At 37.0% G+C, this 19,631-nt stretch overlaps 1 protein-coding gene across 6 annotated transcripts in view; it reads right to left on the bottom strand.

Moving 5' to 3' along the window:
- The window catches only part of LOC109065533 (KN motif and ankyrin repeat domain-containing protein 1-like), a 52,987-nt gene extending 35,358 nt beyond the window's left edge, over positions 1-17,629 (bottom strand). The window contains exons 1-2 of one of the 6 annotated variants that reach the window (XR_006160072.1): positions 17,493-17,629; positions 2,275-2,374 (exon numbers count right to left, since the gene is read on the bottom strand). Coding sequence is in view for 1 of the 6 variants with exons in the window: in XM_042756559.1 (XP_042612493.1) it covers positions 2,275-2,374; positions 17,493-17,579 (187 nt within the window). In the remaining 5 variants the exon portion in view is untranslated. Of the gene's footprint in view, positions 1-2,274; positions 2,375-17,388; positions 17,408-17,489 lie in introns of those variants that run through there. The other 5 variants (XM_042756560.1, XM_042756559.1, XM_042756561.1 and 2 more) reach the window with 5 other exon arrangements.
- Between the last annotated feature and the right edge of the window lie 2,002 nt (positions 17,630-19,631).

Here is a 19,631-nt window from a genome sequence, read left to right as displayed (position 1 = left end):
AACCCTTATCCACGATTTATGCACAGCCATCTGTTGAGCGTCGACTTAGACCAGCTGTTCAACACCAACATTTGAGTCTCTGAATAAGATAGAATCTCCACTAGCTGCTCACTATCCTGGTAGCCTTTTGTCTCCAGTTGTAGAGATGGTCCAGAGGGACTTCTGAGGTGATGTCATGGCTAAGGATGACCATTAAATTGCTTTTTTCAGACATTTATGCTGATATTAAGCGGACTAATACAGCATTAGCTTATCAGAAGGAACTGAGATATGCTCTTTGAGGTCCTCTGATATGTAGAGAGAACATATTCCCATAGCTAACTGATAAGCTGTATAATGTTATCTGAGAATGAACGAGCTGAGGAGAGCTTAGTGGGAACAGAAATATGATTAAGTAGAAACCTTGACTATTTAGACGCACCGAGTCTTAGCTATTCATAGCTATTTGTTGTCTAAAACTTGTTTACTGGCAGCAAGTGTGGGAGAGAGGTAGATAATGGTGTTGTCACAGTGAAGTGATTTGTCTCACCACACAGACAAGGAAGAGAAACTGTGAGGATCCCATCTGGGTTGGACACTGGCAGATAAAGCCAGTTTGAGGAATCCCCCACATTTACACCCTGTAACTGCCATCCAACACATATACACACACACACACACACACACACACACTCACTTTCCAACCCGTCCCATTCTCCCCATGGGATCTGTCAGACTGTCAGACTACTAAAGCATGCTCTGTAAAACCTCTCATGACTAGGAACGAATGCAGTAGACACAATCTGGCAGTAGAAATTTTAATTGCTTCCTGTATAACAACTGAGGCAGGAAAAGAATAAACAAAAACAGCATTGACCTGCTTCCCATAAAGGTTGATTTAAGAACCTGTTGTAAAAAAATAAAAAGAAAAAAGAAAATCACTATATATATGTAAATTCACTATATATATATATATATATATATATATAAAATCACTCTGGTGTAGAAAAAAAGGTAAAAATGTACATTTTTGCTTATATACTTAACCTTTAAAAATTTTTTTCTTTTTTTAAAGACTTAAAATAAATGCTGCCCTTTTGAACTATTCAAAGAAATGTGTCATGGTTTCCACCAAAATTTTTCTGAAAAACACACCTGTTTTAAACACATTAGGTTGATTTCTGAAGGGATTTCTGCGCAGCTTTCTGAAGGATCATGTGACACTAAATAATGCTGAAATGCAGCTTTGCCATCACAGGAATAGATTACCTTTCTTTTAATGCTATTTCACAATATTACTGTTTTAATGCATTTTAAACCAAGTAAATGCAGCCTTGATGAGACTTCTTTAAAAAAAAATCATTAAAAAAAAAAAAATCGTACCAACTCCAAACTTATGTACATTAGTATATATAGTAACCCATATTCTTGTTAACTGAGATTCAGAAAGAAGACATGAAAAGAAACTGTTTAGACTACAAAACGAATGACTGAAATGGTAAGCCAAGGACAGCAAAATAATAATTTACCAGATTAACTGTATAGTGCTTTCCCTAGTTCTTTTGAAAGAGACATTATAGTCTGTAAATGGACCCTTCTGTTTGCTTAAACTTAAAGGTATAAAGAGTGCTGTGGTTGACAACGTGTCAGCAGCATCTACAAAACCACTGACAAATCCAGCATGTTCACAAAAGCCTCTGTCTGGGGATTCACACACAAGCAATCAAAGTCACAAACAAGCCTCTAATTGAACACCTATCAGTTTTTTTTCTTTGTTCTTTAACATGAAAATGAGGAAAAGAGATATTCAGCAGGTTGGCCTTTGTTCATAAAACAACAGCAGATGGAATGTCAAAAAAAAAAAAAAAAAAAAAAGAGGTGGAGATGCAGATTAAAATCTGTGCCTAACAGGAGAGTTCAACCAAAAAAGAAAATTCTATCATCATTTACTTACCCCTTAAGTTGTTCCAAACCTGACTTTCTTGACCTTTTAATTAACATAAAAGATGATGAAACATGAGAAGAATGTTGGGAACCAAACAGTTTGGTTACCATTGACTCATTTTATGGACAAAAAATATAATGGAAGTCAATGGAAACCAAAACTGTTTGGTTCCCAACATTCTTCACAATATCTTCTTTTGTGTTTCACGGCAGAAAGTCATACAGGTTTGGAATGAGGGTGAAGCTGAACGACATGAGGGTGACTAAATGATGATAGAATTTCAATTTTTGGGCAAACAGTCCCTTTAAAGAAAACAAGGTCGACAGGGAGAAGAAACAAACAAAGATCACCTGCTGTTGTGCAATGAGAAGGCCCAGAGTTTTCAGAGCTTATGTTCTCCAAACAAAGCGTGCAGCAGGAAAGCCTTTTAACAGATGACAAGCATTGCCTGGAGAAAGAGATATTGAGATCAATAGGATGATGTTAACTGATCCTTTGACAGTAAAAGAATGAAAAAACACAAAAACACATCCATAAGGAGTGTATAAAAATACATGGATGAAGCAGCAGCTGTTGCTCTGCTGTAGGCAATATCCATGACATCTGACAACCTATGCATGTAACTGTCCCCTTCAGCTAAAGCTGATTTTGCATATGGACATGATGAAGCCTGTTTGATGCCTGCTGAAAAGTGCTGACAGCTGTGACTAATTTTTCAAACATTTCAGCAGCTGATCAGAAATAAATGTACACACAAAAAGCATATAATTTAATGGGAGAAAAAAAAAAGAGAGAGAGAGCAAGCCAAACCTTCAACTTGTATAATAAATCTTTAAGTATCTGTAAGCGAAAGAGATTTCAGCAAAGCTATTGAATACACAGTGATTAAAGACTTAAAGATTGTTTTATTAGTACTCTTTTCTCTATTAAATGGCTCAGAGATATGCAGATTAGGAAAATCGCTTCAGATTTATTAAAAGTAACACCTGAAACAATTAGACAACTTCATCTGAGCTCCTTGGGACCATTAGCTCCTCATGACTGATATTGTGTTTTTGTTTATGGTGTGAGGGGTCAAAGGGTCATAAGGTTATGACAATACTAGTGCACCCTCCTGCAGATAAAGCACTGTATTGTGTGGAGATCACTGAAGCTCTGCTCTCAGCAGGAAGTTGAGAGCTGTGGATAAGTGAGCTTTGGAGGAGAACAGACAGTGGCATTGTGACCCTTTGGGTCACTGTACATTCACATCAAAGCAGGAATCCCACATTCAACCCATCCCTGTAATTACAAGAGCTCTGAGAACAGGAGGAACTTGAGAGGAAAATTATAATATCAGAAGATGTGCCCTGAAATTATAAAAATGTGTGTGAAACAGATCTCGCTGAAACTTACTATTAGATTCATTTAATATTACAGTACATCTCATAAATCTAAACCATTCATTACCTGTTACTTGCCAACTCTTTGTAATTATTTGTTAAATGAACTAGCAATTTCTGAGTGAAAAAAAAAAATCCTAGTAAATCCTACACTTTTTTTTAGTATACAAAAAAACAAAACAAAAAAAAAACAAATAATCTTTTAAAATTTGTTGGAAAACATGAGAGCTCCACATACATATCTCCAGAATACGTACACAATTTTTTTCTTGAATAAAGCCTTGCTGATGCAATCATATGCATCATAATTCCTTTTCTCGCAATGTTTCATCAATACATTTTTTTTTTTTTATTTGTGTGTTTCATATAATTTCCTGCAGAAATGTGGTCAGATTTTGCTCCAAAATGTTGAACCCAGTAATCTGCATTAGCAAACCCTGAACACAGTGGGCAGCCTGAGAGATGCTCATTCTAGTCTACAAGCCGCTTGTGTCTATTAGACATGGCACCTCAAGTGGACTGATCTTACAGAACACAGCTCGGCTATGACCTTGACACCAGAGGAACTCCTGGGAATGAGCTCATTAATTGTGAGCATGGCTTAACGAATCAATGAGCACTGATCAAATTAGGAGAAGCATTGTCTATCGACTGCAAAGCTGACTGCAGGGACTCTCCTCTCGCTGTGGACATGCAGCAGAGCCTGTAAATAGAGCCCACAATAGGAGTTCTGTCACGTAGCCACACAACCACGCAATGTTTGGGTTAGGAGCAGCAATCAGAGGGACTTACACTTAATCTGGCATTACTGAGAGAGAGAATGATGGGTATTTAGAAATACAAACCCGATTCCAAAAAAGTTGGGACACTGTAGAAATTGTGAGTAAAAAAGGAATGGAATAATTTACAAATCTCATAAACTTATATTTTATTCACAATAGAATATAGATGATATATCAAATGTTGAAAGTGAGACATTTTGAAATGTCATGCCAAATATTGGCTCATTTTGGATTTCATGAGAGCTACACATTCCAAAAAAGTTGGGACACGTAGCAATAAGAGGCCGGAAAAGTTAGATGTACATATAAGGAACAGCTGAAGGACCAATTCGCAACTTATTAGGTCAATTGGCAACATGATTGGGTATAAAAAAAAGAGCCTCTCAGAGTGGCAGTGTCTCTCAGAAGTCAAGATGGGCAGGGGATCACCAATTCCCCCAATGCTGCGGCAATATCAGAAAGGAGTTTCTCAGAGAAAAATTGCAAAGAGTTTGAAGTTATCATCATCTACAGTACATAATATCATCCAAAGATTCAGAGAATCTGGAACAATCTCTGTGCGTAAGGGTCAAGGCCGGAAAACCATACTGGATGCCGTGATCTTCGGGCCCTTAGACGGCACTGCATCACATACAGGAATGCTACTGTAATGGAAATCACAACATGGGCTCAGGAATACTTCCAGAAAACATTGTCGGTGAACACAATCCACTGTGCCATTCGCCGTTGCCGGCTAAAACTCTATAGGTCAAAAAAGAAGCAAGTGGAAAACTGTTCTGTGGTCAGACGAATCAAAATTTGAAGTTCTTTTTGGAAAACTGGGACGCCATGTCATCCGAACTAAAGAGGACAAGGACAACCCAAGTTGTTATCAGCGCTCAGTTTAGAAGCCTGTAAAAGCTTTGTTCGTCTTTGGAACATAATTTAAGATATTTTGGATGAAAACCGGGAGGCTTGTGACTGTCCCATTGACTGCCAAGTAAATAACAGTGTCAAGGTCCAGGAAAGTATGAAAAGCATCGTCAGAATAGTCCATCTGCCATAATCAACCCAAACGTAATAAAACAAAGAGAATACAATACTTTTTGTATGCAAATCTAACAAAAATAACGACTTTATTCAACAATTTGTCTCCTCTGCGTCTCTCCACATCAGAGTAGCGCCATTTTGGAGAATATGAGCTGAACACAGGCAGTTTACGCTCTTCTGTGTCAGCATCTCCACAAGAAAGACTGTGAAAATTCATATCAATGGCGCGACACTGATAGAAAACGTATCTTTGTGGCGCGGCTGACACAGAAGAGCGTACGCTGCCTGCGTTCAGCTCATATTCTTCAAAATGTCGCTACTGTGATGCAGAGATGAGACAAATTGTTGAATAAATCATTATTTTTGTTTTATTTGCGCTCAAAAAGTATTCTCGTCGCTTCATATTGTTACGGTTGAACCACTGATGGCAGATGGACTATTCTGACGATGCTTTTCATATTTTTCTGGACCTTGGCAGTCAGTCTATGGGACAGTCACAAGCCCCCCGGTTTTCATCCAAAATATCTTAAATTATGTTCTGAAGACGAACGTAGCTTTTACGGGTTTGGAACAACATGATTAATGACAACATTTTCATTTTGGGGTGGAATATCCCTTTAATCAAGTCATCACACCACAAACCCCTGGAAGGGTTTTACACATTCCGAGCCCTTTCACACAATACATTTACACACAACACTGCATTTGATCCCAAAAATAACAGACTAAATAAAGCAGCTTTGCCTCAGAAGATAAAAGTGGTGTTTGCCTGATAGTCCTATCTAAATATGCAGAAAGTGTTTTCAAATTTGTCTTTTGTATATAATTTTTTATTACTAACTAAAGAACAAATGCATGTATCGTTGACAAATTTGTGAAAAGTTAAAGTCAAATAGGAGAGAGTTAGAATGCATTACATAATGCATGTTGTAGGCTCAGGTTATCCGTGAGATTATTGTGTGAATGCAATACCCTTATTTGCATCCACTTACATTTGTGTACGCACTTACTCTGCAATGTCACGATTCATGTCATGCTTGAACTTTAAGTTTAAGTGCTGTCACGCACTTGGATCCAAAGTACAAAAACCTGGTCAGCTCCTGACAATAGCAGGTGCCCAAAAAGCGTGAGTGGATATTAACAAGAGAGCCTAATTAAATAATATGAAAATGGTTGGTTGTATTGATTAGGTTATGTGTAAGCAGAATTTACAAGAGGCCTGTGAGATATGCAGGTTGAGTAGCTGTGATCTACAATATTCACCTGTAACGTCCAACACACTCATCACTGTTCATAACTATTTTACTTTTTGTGAATTAGTGCCAAATTCATATATGAATTCATATGATCCCACACATATCTTTATGAACTACCTACTCACCACCCACTGATAGTTATTATTATGTCTCCACCACTCAACCTTCATTTTTTTCTAAGAATTCAAATTCTGGAATACTTCATACATAAGTTGGCCACCAATTTATCAAAAGACACAAGAGATCTGGCTGGTAACTTGTGACTACCAAATGCCTCCACATTTTATTTAAATGTACTTTCAAATACGTAACCCCAAACTCTCTCACTACAAACTTCAAGCATCATCAGTGACAACAATGTAAGCATAGAATTACCTTATACCACTAAAAATGTTTTGGCACATTTTATTAATATGATAATATGATGTCCCACAGATAATTCAATATGGTGAGCATTTTTAATCAATGAGCTAAAAAGGTCATGTTGCCATGCAGGTGGCCTGTTCATTTCAATAAACAAAGTAGGTGGTGAGATCCTTCTCTGTCATTTAAATAAAAGCACAAAACTCTGTTGTGATTTTTCTGTCAGTAAACTAACTTGTTAGATTTTTCTCGAAAGCATGAAGGGTAGATAAAAAAAAGACAGATTTGAAGGATGAATCCAAATGGAAATTTGGTTACCTAGGTGAACCTGCCCCTATTAGTGAAAACAGAAACCTGAGAAGACTATTATGAACTGGACTCTGCTTTAGCACAGCACTGAGCTCAGAGCAGCTAAGCACTGAATCCCACACAGACTCAGACAGCCAGGTTGTTTCAGATTAATAATAAGCAGAAGCATGAAGGTAACAAATTCAGTTTGATTTAAACATTAGTTAGATATGGGGCAGCCTATTAATGTGGTGTTTAATTACACTTCAGAGTATTTATACATGTGTTATCAACAGAACTATGTATTCATGTAAGCATATCTGAACAAAAAGAACTGCTACAGGCTTGTACTGGTTGAGATTAGTTCATTGAGAAATCAAGTCAACTGCTTAATGTTTAGCAATTAACAGGATGTTCACAACAAGCATTTACAGGACGTCAACAGCAAGGAAATTAATGGGGTCATATGATGTTGCTAAAAAGAACATTATTTTGTGTTTGGTGTAATGAAATGTGTTTATGCGGTTTAAGATTCAAAAACCATTATTTTTCACTGTACATTATTGTTTCTCCTCTATGCCCCGCCTTCTGAAACACGTCATTTTTTACAAAGCTCATCGTTCTGAAAAGTGAGGTGTGCTCTGATTGGCCAGCTATCCAGTGCTTTGTGATTGGCCGAATGCCTCAAGCATGTGACGGAAATGTTACACCTCTTACTATACTGTGATGCGTGTCCAGGTCAGAACACTGGCACTACAAGACAAAAACAATAAAAACCATTACAAATAAGCCATTTGCTGCATCCAGTGGGGACATAATTAAAGATTATAATGACTTATACTGTCTTTTTTGCGTTGTATCGCGCCGCGTTAACATAAAACCATGTCTGCATTTGTGATCGGAGAAACGACAAACAACAAGCTCTACTCTACACCAGCGGTTCTCAATTCCAGTCCTCTCACACCCCAGCTCTGCATATTTTGCATGTCTCTCTTTGTTAACCCACCTGATTCAGATAATCAGCTTGTTAGAAGTGAGCTCCATTTATGAACTGTGTTTCCATTGACATGGTCCCTACACAGTGTTCATTGCTCCCTACTCCCTGAGCAAGGAAGTTGAAGTCTACCTCACTTCAGAACATTCATTCACGGATTTGCGCTGCGTAAAATCTTCACACACAGGCAAGTGTGACATCGTATAACTCTGTAAATAAATACAATTTAAATTCACGTCTCGCACACTTCAGTGCACTATGAATGGAAAATATACGTTCGATTCGAACTGGAATCATGGCGGAATATCCTGTGATGTCCACTTCGCAGGGCACTTACGTTCAAACAGAACAAACATCTGAAGCGATAAGAGAAATATACAAAATATGCAGAGCTGGGGGGCACGAGTTAATTAATATAAAATTATAAAAAAAATTATACGTTTCAATTATGTATTGTGCGAGTCAACTTCAACATGCATTTCACCATGTTGAAATGAAATGACCAAGGTGATCCACTTTGGTAGATGGCAGTGCAGCATCTAACACCATTGCGGTTCTGGCACCAAAAGCACTCAAAGAACAGTGATGCTAATGCTAACTAATACTACTGAATGCATCATTAATAATGGAAAGTTGTGAAAGGGAAATATCAATTATTGAGGCCTTCTTCCTACCGCCTGCACAACATACGCCAATCATTGCAAATAAGTTGCACAAAACTACCTGTTCTTGAATATCCTCCATGTCATCCTGTCTTAAAATGGTTTTACTGCTTTCAGACAAGCCAGTCAGCATGTAACCACTGGACAACTAAAGGTAGTGTGTAGGAAGACATCAGCCTAGCTGACACTGACAGGGAAACTCAAGCAGTCCGACAGGCAGCGGTAGACACCTTCATCTGAAACCTGAGGAGATCAGTGGTCAGTCAACCAAGCTCTCTGTAGGCTGTCAGTTGGCCACAACACATACAGTCAAATGTGGGTGGTTAAATACATTAGAGCTTACATATACACACTGCCTAAATAATGGCTTATTTGTTACTTTTTTAAGCAAGGAGGTCAAAAATACTTGGAAAAACTCCTACCATTTCCATTCATATCAATGGCATTTGCTCAGTGAAAAAAAAAATATTCTGCCAAGTTTGCTCAATCTCATCAAGTAATGCTATTACTTTTGGAGTTCTTGGGCATCCAGCTGACATGAGTGCCAATTGCTTAAGCCCCTTTCACACCGCACGTTGGACCCGGCAAATTGCCGGAACATTGCCGGGTCGACTTCTGTGTGAAAGCAAACACGTCCCAGGATTGATTCCGGGATTGAACCCGGGTCGGGGACCTAGTAACATTGCTGGGTTCAGTCCCGGAACGAGCGCTGTGTGAACAAAAGCCAGAACTAATGCCGTGTCGTAGTGATGACGTGCGTTATCGCGCGACTCTTTTAGCGTGTTTTGAAGGCAGATCAACGTTCGCGACGAAAAAATATGTGCAATCTGTAATGAAGCAGAGATCAGTTAGTTCCTCACTTTCTGCGCTGAAGCTGAGATCGTTCACCAGCTTCATTGAAAGTTAACGTGCCTAGCGTTTTCGACTCGTACATTACACGTCACACCCTGATATCACGTGTCTTCACAGGACCTTTACGGGTTGTGTGTGAATGCACGCACATTCCGGGTAATCACTGGCAGTGTGAAAGTGCAAAATCTAGCGACCCGGGTACAAATGCCGGGACACATTACCCGTGTATTTGCCGGAATCGCAGTGTGAAAGGGGCTTTAGTGTCAAAGGGCAGACTTCCATAAATGGTGGGCACTCAATTGAACAGTGTCTGCCACATACAACTCTCAGGATTTTTCACACCCAGGACTATTTGGCATTTGCCTTACCTTAGTAAAGACCTACGTTCCTCAGACCTGCCCGTTCCTGCCCCAAGCCTTCAGCTTAGTATTTATCAATGCTACCCTTCACTGCATTCCACTGAGTGCTGAACTTTAGAAAGCAGCGTAGGGGAGATCAGGGGAGGTTTGATTCCCTGATTATCTTTTACTCACTTCAATCAGACCTTCAGTGAGAGATAGGAATCCTATAATAAAACATCTATGGCTAATGAATGACTCTGTCTTTCACGCACCTGTCTACATGAGCTCCATCATGAACAGCCATCAAAACAACCAATTAAACCAGGCCTCATTAAGCACAACATTTCTAAGAGTTCCAAGGGCCAGGGGGCAGTCTTTCTAGAGTGGATTTGATTGCACAAATTCAAATTCACAATGCCATTGTGTTGTATGGGCGACAAAAATGAAATTGTACCAGTCTGTTTTTTCTGAGGTCAAAACAGTGTAAGTGTATTCAAAATAGTTGCATAGTGTATTCCAGCTACAATTGGCCTTGGCATTCACCTAAAGACATAGGTGAGGCTCAATGTGTAGTCCTTCAAGTCACTTTGTATCAATATACTGCACATATCAATATACTGAATGTAAGGCACAGTTGAAAAAAAAAATCATCTAAAGAGTTAATCATCATGTTTACAAAAATGAATGCCACTTGCAAATGTGGGTATGTTATACGTCATGAAAAACAAAAAGTCTTCTGTGAAACAACTGACACACTGAGAAAGTAGGAGCTTTTCCTCTGCACCCACTAATCCCAGCTGCATCTTTGCCCCGAGTCTGTTTTCTCTCCTTGTCTCCTGAAGAGATCGTTACATTGCTACTTGTGAATCTATCTACCTTATTTTACACTATGAAAAGTAAAGATAAGATGTGGCAAGGAGCTGTACAAAGAAATCGTTTAGATACACCTGATAATTTTGAACAACTGTGTGATGTTGATAGCAGTTTTACACATGGAGAGTAAAGTGTTGTCATCGTCCACTTACATGCATAAAATAAATAAAAAGGGCCAACATTTGTCTCATTCTGTCAATTTGAAAAAGAACATTCAATTATAGCATCCGGTTGGATTCTGTTTGCATTCAAAGTTAAAGAGAGTGCACCCATTCAGTCAGATCTCTAAAATGAAAGGACATGGCAGTCAGACAAAAGCCTATTCCTTCATTCCAGCAGATGTTCCTCCTGACAAGTGCTTCACTCACAGAGCACTTTGACTGAAACCTTAAAGCTAAATACGATCAGGAGGATTGTGTCAGCCTGACAAAAGAAACTTCACTCAAACTCAAGACAACTGACCGTAGCAGGGTCTAGAAAGTCTGACATTATTCAAAAGGGCATATATTTTTAATTGGATGTACTGTAAAATATCCTCTGTGAAAAGAAAATGTTTTAAATGGGAAACAATAAACTTAAACTATGCCCAAGTTGAGAAAGATGATGGAAAACAGACACATTTGTTGTAAATGGCTACATTCATATTTATCCATGTTCAACATGTAAACACGAGCCAGTGTATGGTTTGTTAAAGTGTTTCTCGACCTCCTACTCAATCCAAAACTTCAAACAGACTACAGTTAAGTCCCTGTATTTGGCAGCCACATAATCTCAGGACAATGACTTTAAAGTGCTGAGAACTCTCTGGGATGAAGTAAACCTGATCCTTTGCTTCTCTATTTTACTGGAATGCTTCTAGCTAAACAGAAGAACCGTCAAATGGCCAGGTGTTCCTAGTCAGAATGTGGGGCGTCATTCAATCTATCCATTTTGGCTAAACAAAGGAAAGGACAAATTTTACAAAGCAAAATGGAAAGCAACTCACACCAACAATTACCAAACAAACAAATATACAATCCATAGGGATTTATTTCTTTTTCTTGTTTTTTTGTTTTTGAAGCCCTTTCTTAAATGCTCAAGGCAAAGCTGTAGGAAGTAAAGTAAAATAAATTTCAGTAATTAATTCAAAACTAAAGAAACTACTAAAAGAAAAGCTGTATTTTATAAAAATTGCCAATAGAATGCATTTTATAATGCATTTTGTAAATATTGCAAGCACTAAACTAAGCCAGTGTGATGGTTCCTAATTGGATATGACCAGTTAACAACAACAAAAGACCAGGACCTCCTGCCTCTTGACATTAATTGCATTGTACCCAAGTCTCTTCCTCGAATATAACCCTCCTGCAGGCTAGAGGGACAAAAACGTGTGCATTATTGCGTGAAAAAGCTTTAACTGAAGGAACATTTAGTGCACCTAATGGAAAATGCACATGCTGTTCCACAAAGAGAAAGAGCATACATTAAGTTAATGAGGCATCAAATCCAAGTCATTAAAACACTAAACGGAAATGTAGGCAATTAGGATTTAAAATGCAAACAACTCACATTTTCCATCAGGAAGTCATAAAGAATCATGTTTTCTATGTTGATTAGACAGCGATGGTAAAAGGGGGTAGATTAGATTTACAAACAGTTCTGACCAAGCAGCAAAGTGGAAGTAATTTTCTCTGTATAAACAGGCGGCAGTGGCAGCGTGGATTTTACAGCCTGATAGAGAGAAATGTAGGTGACGGTTCCCTTCACCACGAACTGAGCTTTGATCCCCATGTGCAAAGCTTTCTCAGCAAGGTGCAAATTGAGGAGGCTTCTGCCATATGTCCACAAAGGCCTGAACGTACACATCTAAATGTTTCCACACTGGAAAATTTTGTTTCAAACCTGTATGCATTTCCTTTTTTCTGTGAAACACAAAGAAGATGTTTTGAAGAATGTCTATACCACACTGATTGATTTTCATTGTATGGACAAAACACTAAGGAAATTTTTTTTTTTTTTTTGACATGGGGGGGATGGGGGGGGGTGGCAGGTTTTAAAAGCTGTAGCGAGTTTATTTCTAGCAGAATTCTGCTGTTGCTAACTAATGCATGATCGTACAGAACAAATACAACAGGATAAATATTTAATGAGGGACACAGTGGGCCTCATTTATCAATCTAACATAAAATCGAGAGCAGATCCGTGCACACAAATCAACAAAAAAAATAACCCACTAATTGCGAAGTATTAGGCTATATTAATTTGTCATCAACATACAAATGATCGCAAGTTGATAAATGTGACGACAGAAAACAATCGTCATTTGAATATTACGCCCCTAAAAACACCTCGCCCCTAGAGTTCACTACACGGAGAAACAAACCCGGCCAAAAAGAAGAAGTAATCTCATCAAAGAGAAATTGATCTTACACCAAAAACACCCTTTAACCTTGTAATTGCAAACAATTAGGCTACATTAATTTATGTAATTTATATGTATATTAAAATACTGGTAAATATAAACATTTAAAGCCTATTTAGTTCCCCTCAGTCTACAACAAATATTTTAAATTTAACAGTATTCAGAACAGAACAACAATGAAAAATAAGTAGTTATAAAATTATATACTAAAGTATTAAATAAAACGCAAATTAGGCAATAGTGGCATTCATTATACACAGAATACAAGCAAAACTGAAATGACATTGGGCTCACGATCCTGTCTCATTCCACAAGAATCCAAATGTTTCCATTTTTGCCATATTTGTAACATCTGGTTGCTTAACTATTATTCATTATGTAGCCTAAACAAGGTTTTATACTTCACTCATGTTCTAATATCCATGTAAAATTCTTTACATGTGCAAAAATGTTTGTTTGGGTGCTGCACGCGGACCTTTTAAAATAAACAGTGCAACTTTTATGTTTGGTTGACTGTATTTTAGTTTGATGATGGATGGCTGAAATGTCACTATGAACTAATGTTGTTTGTGTGTGCGTGAGGCACCTGTGCGATCAGATGGATCAAATCAAATAAAGATATGAAGAAAACAAGAAAACGAGCGTAGCCTATACTTAGCGTAGCACAGTTTTTTGTTTTTCTTTTGTTAATCTGTTAAATTATATTATAGCCTATTATATATTTTGTATGGTCCTATTTATTTTATTCCTTTTATAGAATTAATTTCTGTTTTTCTCCGTTCACAGAAGCGCTGCAGGTGCACGATGCGACAATGTGTGGATCCTCATGGTCTGTTGTTTATGCTGCTATTCGCGCATCTAAAGCTAAAGCCCAGAATAAAACAAGACATTCTAATCTTACTGCTCAGTGATCGACTAATGAGCTTCGGTTGTCGAGCAGGAAAATATCCTAAATGAACAAAATGCTGTTATTCTACAATTCTCCACCAGATTTATATGTTGCGCGCAAGAGCTGAGACAAGACGTGAGATTTGATCGTAGCCACCATTCACGTCCATGTTGATAAATTCCTAGTTTTGCATTGAAAAGACTGTGTACACCCAATTTTCTGTTGTACGTTCATTTTGTAAATGAGGACCAGTGTGTATATATAACCATTCTATTGTTTTCAAATTGACAGTAGCATGTATTCTGTTCACATGGACAGGAAGTGAAATTCACATACAGTTGCACACTGTACGCACATTCAAACAACCACACTGCCACCCATGAACAGCACTCAACAAATGTTACAGCCATCTCACTTTTAACAATAAGAATGCCTCTGCAAAGCAAGCATAGAGGCAGACAGGGATCTCACATTCTTTAATATGGTCTTTCATTATGCCATTGGTGAAAGCAGGCTTTAGAAGACTTTCATCTTGAAACAGTTCCTTCTTTAAACAACTGGGACTACCTCCAAAAGATGTCTCATCATCACAAAGACTTCTTCCATTCACAGTCTCGGAGCAGAACCGCACACTGTCAACACCCTGTGGATTTGCCAATTTTCCTCTGGATTAGCCCCATACAAAATATACTATCATAGGTTTATTGTGGTCTAAGAGGTCACAGACTTCTTGAGGAGTGCAACTAGAATATCTGAGGAAGCCAACAAAGAAGATTTTAAAAATTGTCTGCTGTTGAAATGATGGGTGAATGCATCCAATAAATGATATTTGAATGCGGAAAGTTCGTTTCAGATACACCAAACAGAGGTTTCATTTCTGACAGTGATATTTGTAGGTTGCTGACTATCCGTTTCACTAGAGCATAATAATGTCTTTGTGAGAGTCTCTTACATGGCAATGATGCCAACTTGGAAGGATAAGCATGCCAATACAGCACACACAACGCACATGCTATATTTCAGTGTTTCTGAAGGCCTTCTGTTTAGAGCTTCATTTAAAAACTGCACTAAAAATATATAAATAAAGTATAAATAATGAAAAAAAAATGCTATAAGATTTTTTTTAATTGGTTAACTGGTATTTAGCACCATTAAAGTAAAATACTTGATTTTTGGGAAAAAATAAATAAATAAATAGGAGTGAGTCAGTGAATAATTATGCAATTACTTCAGTATCACGTGAGTAACCCTGATGGATTTTTGTCTTTGTATGACGCTGTACACTGTCTAGTCTTTGCCACAGTTTATCGATAGGTCACTTAGGATGAACTTTGATTTATTATGTGGTCATCTATCTGTATTATTATGGTGGTTTTCAGTATATTTTAAAGTACAAAGCAGATTTTGGTACTACAACTAGGAATGCATATGCCTGGATAATGACTTATTTATGATATGACATGATGATATATTCAGTAGTGAAAACATTATAAGAATTTCATTAGATGGCTGTTCAGTGTCTCAAACCACCAGCTTTAGTATATCAGTCATTTACACTGAGGTTATCATGAAAATCAGTGAATACTTCCTGAAATCTGCACAGGAAGGGCGACCGTAATAATTACGTCCTGTCAAGTGACCTGAGGACTGTAGCTACATCTGAAGAGTACCCCAAATATACAGGACAATATTAATACAACTAAATTAAATTGTAAAATTTTATAACAATAATTTAACAAACAAAATATCAACAATAGAAAAAAAAAAAATTTCACAAAAAAAAAAGTCATACACTTTAACACATGACCACTGTATCATACATGACTGAGGTGTCAGAGATGTGTGCACTACTGTTCAAAAGTTTGGGAACAGTTAGACTTGAAACGTTTTTAAAGAAGTCTCTTATGCTCATCAAGGCTGCATTTATTTGATCAAAAATAAAGAAAGAAAAAAATTGTCTTGCAAAATGTTATTACAATATAAAATAATGGTTTCTATTTAATTATAATTTAATTATAATTATTTTCTGTGATGCAAAGCTGAATTTCCATCAGCCATTACTCCAGTATAAATGTCACAGGATCCTTAAGAAATCACTCTAATATGCTGATTTATTATTAGAATTATCAATGTTGGCAACTGTTGTGCTGCCAAATATTTTTTGGAAACTGTGAATCTTTTTTCAGGATTTTTTGATGAATAAAAACTAATAAAGAACAGCATTTATTCAAAATAGAAATCTTTTCTAACAATATAAACCTTTGCTATCACTTCATATCCATTTAACACATACTTGCTGAATAAAAGTTTTAATTTCTTTCAAAAAAGAAGGAATAAAAATTTACTGACCCCAAACTTTTGAATGATAGTGTATATTGTTAGAAAAGATTTCTATTTTAAATAAATGCTCTTTTTTTTTCTTTTCAAAGAATCCTGAAAAAAGTATCAGAGGTTACAAAAAAATATTTAGCAGCACAACAGTTTTCAGCATATTACAATGATTTCTGAAGGATCATGTGACACTGAAGACTGGAGTAATAATACTGAAAGTTCAGCTTTGCATCACAGGAATAAATTAGATTTTAGTGTATATTAAAATAGAAAAACGTTATTTTACATCGTAATAATATTTCACAATATTAATTTTTTTCCTGTATTTTTGATCAAATAAGTAGAGCCTTGATGAGCATAAGAAACTCCTTTAAAAAACATTAAAAAATCGTTCTGATCCCAAACTTTTGAACGTATATCAAAATTATTTCACAAAACTATAGACACATATTCTAACAAACGGTAGGCCTATATCAAAGTTTGTGACAAAAACACCGAGCTAAAGACTTAAACAACCGTGTTAGATCACTGCTCTCCTTTACAGGTTGCCTACTTATTAGTTATGAGAACTAAACCTACCCTGACCATGTAGCAAACAACGTACATTACACACTTGCAAACGGAAAAACCACTTAACTTAAACTGTGTAGCGGGGAAATTGAAATACGCACGTTTCAAGACACAAATACTTGCAAGAAAATTTACATCAATTATATCGACCAGGTGTGACAAAACACGGGATCACAAAACGTCGGATTACTGAGTAGTCTCAACATCTGAAGAAAAATATTTTGCCCACAAAGATCTGACCCTGTTAACCATTAAAATTATACTGTAGCTTATCTCTTATCTTGCAACAAGAGTCGCGCGACCAATGCAGCACAGTCCTCCGCCTTTACTTCTGCAGCTCAGATTCAGAGTTTCTTACATTATTGTCAGGATTAATTTATTTTCTCATTTATTTAATCGGTCAAAATTCACCAGCTTAACATTTCTCACAGAAAGACAAGAGTTTGCAGACCTGTTGTAGCTGGATCAGTTTTCGCACGTGCCTGAAGTAAGCTATAAAGTCTAGTTTATAAACATGCAGTCAGCGGGTTTTAAAACTGAACAATGAATTACCTTTTTTTCCAAGGAAGTTTGTTTATACGTCCCTCTCCCGTGTCTGCGCTCCCTTTGTAAAAGTCCCGGCGAAGCGTCCTCTTCGCTCATGCGCACAAGAGCAGCACGAATCGCGCTGAACTCGACGCGAGGCACAATACTGGTTCCCTGACGTGAGAGCGTGACGTACCAATAACTGAGTACACAAAAGCAGGTGCTCCTCTTACTGCTTAGGCTACTATATCAGCAGGGCCACTGAAATTCACCCACGTATATGTTTCAATAAAATGATTTGAATGGTTTATATTTTAAGTTGAATTGATTATCCTATATCTGCTCTTCTTGGGCATTTTCACTTTTTGCTCAAGTCATGCTAGCAATAGGCTATGAGAACTTTGCAAAGTTGTGACTTTTATGTTGGTTTTACTAAATGCTGAAACTTTAATGGGATCCAAAACTTTAAATTGAATGTTCTCCATTCTGTTCCTATTAATTAATTTCCTACAGTGTTGCACTTATTCTGTTTTGACACTTATTTCAATTTTGAATAATCTAATGTGTGGCTGAACAGGGTACAAAGCAGGAACCTGCAACGCTTTCTTGCACCAACAATACCATGACTGAGGTGCCCTTGAGCAAGGCACCGAAACCCCAGAATGTTCCCACTGCTCTGGGTGTGTGTTCACGGTGTGTGTGTGTGTGTGTGTGTGTGTTCACTACTGTGTGTGTGCACTTGGATGGGTTAAATGCAGAGCACCAATTCCGTGTATGGGTCACCGAACTTGGCCACATCACATCACTTCACTTTCAATTTCATTCTTAATACTAGGCCTATGTGGGGTTTGTAACACCATCACCTTTTGTTTTTTTTTTTTTTTATTATTGATGAAAATTTTGGAGGGTTGATGTGGGATGTTTGGCTTCATGTAGGAGGCCATTAACATTTTATACAGTATGAGAACATTTCTGAAAATATTGAAAAGTCTAAAAGCATTTTGGATGCTTCATTTCAGTAACACTTTACAATAAGATTTCATTTGTTAAAATTAGTTAACTACATTAGTTAACATTAACTATGATGAATGAGCAATGATTCTACAGCATTTATTAATTTTAGCTAATATTAATTTTAACATTTACTAATGCATTATTAAAATCAAAAGTTGTGTTTGTTAACATTAGTTAATCCACTGTGAACTAACATGAACTAACAATGAACAACTGTATTTTAATTAACTAACGTTAAGAAAGACTAATAAATACTGTAATAAATGAACTGTTCATTGTTTATGTTAATACAGTAATGTTAACAAATGACACCTTACTGTAAATTGTTACTGTTATTTCTTGAATAGAGGTCATTCTGAAGCTTGCTCTTTATACATTTTAAATTAGCAAATAGCATGATATGACTAAAAATTCTGTCTATTTTAATGTCTATGTTTTAGAACTTTATGAGAACAAAGTTTATGCTGAAATAGGATCGTGACGATGCTTCTCAGAATGCAGAACACTTAATCAGAACTGACCTCTAGTGGTTGCATTAGGTACTTCAGTATGGACCCACAATACAAAAAAAAGCATAAATTCATAAATTACATAGAAGTCCTATCTGAAAAAACTATCCTTACCAAACACTCTGCCATCACTGCATATTTTTCATTATAAGGCAAATGCTGAATATTCACTGCTTAAATATTTTTGCAATAAAATTTCCCTATAGCAATGTAGCTCTAAATGTAAATTGCATATAGCCCACCACTGCACTGCTGCTGCCTATTTTCCTACTGTCTGTATCAGAGAAATGTCTGAAGTATATCTTAGTAAATGCTCATGCATACATAAGTGATGTATGCAAGTATGTATGTGTTGGGGAACCACTCTTTTTGTTTGCTGGCCTTTATTTTAGAACTGAACAACAACTGAAAAAAAATAGAGGGAACGCCTCTCTAAAACTAGCCAATAAAAAAACCCAGCCTGCCTATGAGAGACAAGCTTAAACCAACAAACCATGCAGTGTTAAGACTGTACTTGAATTTAGTTGACAGCACTGTGGAAAATCATGCACTCTTTTTAGACCACTCAAACTCAAAAATATGGACAGAAATCTTATTGGTGAGATTAAATGGGTTAAGAGAAATTCACACTAAAACTGCTTCTACT

The sequence above is a fragment of the Cyprinus carpio genome, chromosome A5, assembly GCF_018340385.1.
Source record: "Cyprinus carpio isolate SPL01 chromosome A5, ASM1834038v1, whole genome shotgun sequence".
NCBI classification, from domain to species: Eukaryota; Metazoa; Chordata; class Actinopteri; order Cypriniformes; family Cyprinidae; genus Cyprinus; species Cyprinus carpio.
Note: the sequence above shows the minus strand (reverse complement) of the source record. Positions and strands in the feature narration are given on the sequence as shown.